Consider the following 3,483-nt stretch of genomic DNA (forward strand, 5'->3'; position numbering starts at 1 on the left):
GACATCCAGAATGAGCTGTTCCATCACCTTTGCAGGGATGGAGGTGAGGCTGACTGGCCTGTAGTTGCCTGGGTCCTCCTTCTTGCCCTTCTTGAAGACTGGAGTGACACTGGCTTTCTTCCAGTCCTCAGGCACCTCTCCAGTTCTCCAGGACCTTTCAAAGATGGAGAGCAGCCTGCAACAACATCCGCCAGCTCCCTCAGTACCCATGGGTGCATCCCATCTGGGCCCCTGGATTTGTGGATGTCTAGCCTGCCCAGAAGGTCTCTAATCCTTTCCTCCTCAACCAAAGGAAAGGCTTCCCTTCTCTGGACTTCCTCCCTCACATCCAGATTGCAGGATTCCTGGGGGCTGCCCTTAGCAGTGAAGACTGAAGCAAAGAAGGCATTCAGTAATTCTGCCTTCTCTGTATCCCTTGTCACCAGGGCCCCTGCTCCATTCAGTAGTGGGCCCACATTTTCTGCAGTCCTCCTCTTGCTGCTGATGTATTTGAAGAAGCCCTTCCTGTTGTCCCTGACATCCCTTGCCAGACTCAATTCTAACCAGGCCTTAGCCTTCCTCGCAGCATCTCTACATACTCTGACCGCATTCCTGTAATTCTCCCAAGTAGCTTGTCCCCTCTTCCACATTCTGTGTACTTTCTTTTTCTGTCTGGATTTGGCCAGGAGCTCCTTGCTCACCCATGCAGGTCTCCTGCCCCTTTTGCTGCATTTCTTACTCACAGGGATGAACCACTCTTGAGCTTGGAGGAAGTGATGTTTGAATATTAGCCAGCTCTCCTGGACCCCCCCCTTCCTTCTAGGGCCTTAACTCATGAGATTCCTCCAAGTAGGTCTCTGAAGAGCCCAAAGTCTGCTCTCCTGAAGTCCAGGGTTGCAATCYTGCTTGTTGCCTTACTTCTTTCCTGCTGCATCCTGAACTCCACCATCTTGTGGTCGCTGCAGCCAAGGCTGCCCCCAACCTTCACATCTCTAACCAGTCCCTCTCTGTCGGTAAGGACAAGGTCCAGCAGGACACTCTTCCTTGTTGGCTCCTCCTGTAGATTCCTAAGCATCAGGACATTACTCAAAGCTACCATGAGCAGGTATCAAAATGCTAATCACATATAAAAGCATAGACTGTGGAAGATATAACCTGTTATAATGGAGCATTCTTTTAAACAGCCCTTTGAAAGTTATGCTGACGGTTACTGCTAAGAAAATTCACAGAATAATTCTGCAGTCTTATACTATTTTCTTTATAGTATTTGAGCTCTCTTCCCTAGAGGATAATAATGAATTGCARAAGACCTTTAAGCGTTGTCATTACACAACTAACCAAGCTGCTGCTGAAAACAGGACAGTTGCAGGTAGCTGACACGGAAGTTCRGAAGGGCAACAGAACAAATAGATGAGAAATGCTTCCTAGCTTGCCCCCCCTCCAACTWAAAGTTTTGTGTGCAGAACCCTCAAGAGTTTAACTTGGATCAGTAGCTTCACAATCATAAAATTAATGTAAATCGACTTTCAAATTATGCAATGGCACTCAAAAAAAAAGAAAAAAAAGCCACCATACCCACACCCCTATCCATCCCCCAGGAAGTGCTAAGAAAATCAGAAGTATTTGTTGTTGAGCACCAGTATAGAAGTACTTTGGAAAAACATGAAAGTGTCCCTACATCTAGGGTCTCAGACAAGTAGCTCACATTCCAAAGCAAAATGACAATTCAGATACCAACACCTTAATGTTAAAATAGCTTGTAGAAGCCTGGACATGGGTCAGAATTCTATTTTACCAGGTAACCAACACCAGATTTCTTAAGAGTTTAGAATTCAAAATACAAAAAGTAGACAGCAAGGGAAACAGGGAAAAATTAGTTTTTTTTAAAAAAAAAAAAAGTCATTTCTAAATCCATGCAAGAGGAAGCAGTTGCAGCACAGGAGTCTAATTTCTTGTCTAGAAAAACAGCAAGAAGAGAAAAAGGTTCATAAAGAACTTACTTCTAGGTTATATGATACAGGCAAGAAAAAGCAAGCACAGAAGTGTGTGTTTCAAAGTTCATTAAATAGAAGAGCTAGTATTACTATCAGAGCAGAGGCAAGATTTAATTCTTCTACATTAAGTAATACGTGGGTTATGCTGTTGTGACTTAAGTTCCTTAATTGCTAACTTGATAAAATGAAGAGAGAAACAATACAGAAGTAGAAATGCACAGTCACGGCCAGCTAGCTAATAAAATTCTCAGTAGAGCCGTGTTTGCCATCAAAGTGAATGAAACAAAATTATTCCATTTCCTGGTCTTGACAGATATAAATGACATTAGCAGAGGCGTGAAATAAGTGTATGGCTGAGGCTGCTCATCCTCAAGACGGTACATACTGTATCTTAGTAACATTATATGGGAACAAACTTTAATATCTTGGATTTCAGAAAGCAGAAGGAAAGCCAAAAATTATACCAAATTTACAAGTTTAAGGGACAAGAACAGTGGAGCTCTTCAGCTAATGCTATTCAGTCACATACAAGTGCAAAACAACAATCCAAACTATAAATGAGGATTGATGCATAGAGCTGATGCAAACTTGTACCCCTGGATGGCACTGCTGGACCACACTAGAAATTTAAATAAGAGGTATAAACAGTCTGAACATAACCTTCTGGTAGGCCACAAGGAACTGAATTCAAGCTAGTTTGCAGTTAAGTCTATTTAAATATATTTTTCAAAGACTCCTATCTCCTTATCCTTTCATCAGTTAAGTTAATGATTTATGACTAGTTTATTTTTCTGGCCTAATATGCTAAAAAATTAATTTTTTCCTGACTATGCCTTTTCATCATAGATTAATCTAAGTTTCAAGAATAAAAATACCTCTACTTGAACCTGCCCCTCTATTTAGTAGCCACATGGCTCTGACACTTGTAATGTCTACAACAATGTCTARAAATGCTTAAAATTACCAACAAAAGTATAGCGTAATTCAGAAAGTACTTACGACTGGCAGTAGGCAAGGCGTAGTATGAAATGAGAAATATGGTCTTTTCTTCTTGCGTCATAATCATCCTCAGCCAAAGCCTACAGAAGATATTACTGGTTTCAGTGAAAGAAGAGGTAAACTCTCCCAGATTAAAAACACACAATTCATTTATCAGTGCTGGTTAACAAAATATTAATACTTACATCTAAGATTATAAGTACAAGATTATTAAAAAAGGGAGTGGGCTTAAAAAAAGTAACTTGCACACTCAAAGGCAAATCAAATCTCTGATTAAAAGTCCAAAATTAAGTTCTCATTGGATTTCATTACCCATACTCTTATTTACAATCTCTGAACACCATATAGGAAAAAGAGTGCAAAAGAGTTCCTCTTTTTTATTTTTTACTTACTTTGTAGGGAAACTTAAGTTTTCGAAGCTCCTGCTCCAGCTTGGTTTTGTATGTATCACCACTTCTTACATAGCTCACACCAAGGTTTTCAACTACCTTAAGCACTAAGGGGTGGGGGG

At 40.7% G+C, this 3,483-nt stretch overlaps 1 protein-coding gene across 1 annotated transcript in view; it reads right to left on the reverse strand.

Annotated features, from left to right (window-relative positions):
* The window catches only part of PRIM2 (DNA primase subunit 2), a 112,534-nt gene that overhangs the window by 107,800 nt on the left and 1,251 nt on the right, over window positions 1-3,483 (reverse strand). Inside the window, exons 2-3 of the mRNA XM_085324895.1 lie at window positions 3,365-3,468; window positions 2,973-3,052 (exon numbers count right to left, since the gene is read on the reverse strand). Coding sequence (XP_085181021.1) covers window positions 2,973-3,052; window positions 3,365-3,468 — 184 coding nt within the window. The remainder of the gene's footprint in view (window positions 1-2,972; window positions 3,053-3,364; window positions 3,469-3,483) is intronic.

Source organism: Rhea americana, unplaced genomic scaffold (genome assembly GCF_003343005.1).
Source record: "Rhea americana isolate MKP2758 unplaced genomic scaffold, rheAme1 scaffold_94, whole genome shotgun sequence".
Lineage (NCBI taxonomy): Eukaryota > Metazoa > Chordata > Aves > Rheiformes > Rheidae > Rhea > Rhea americana.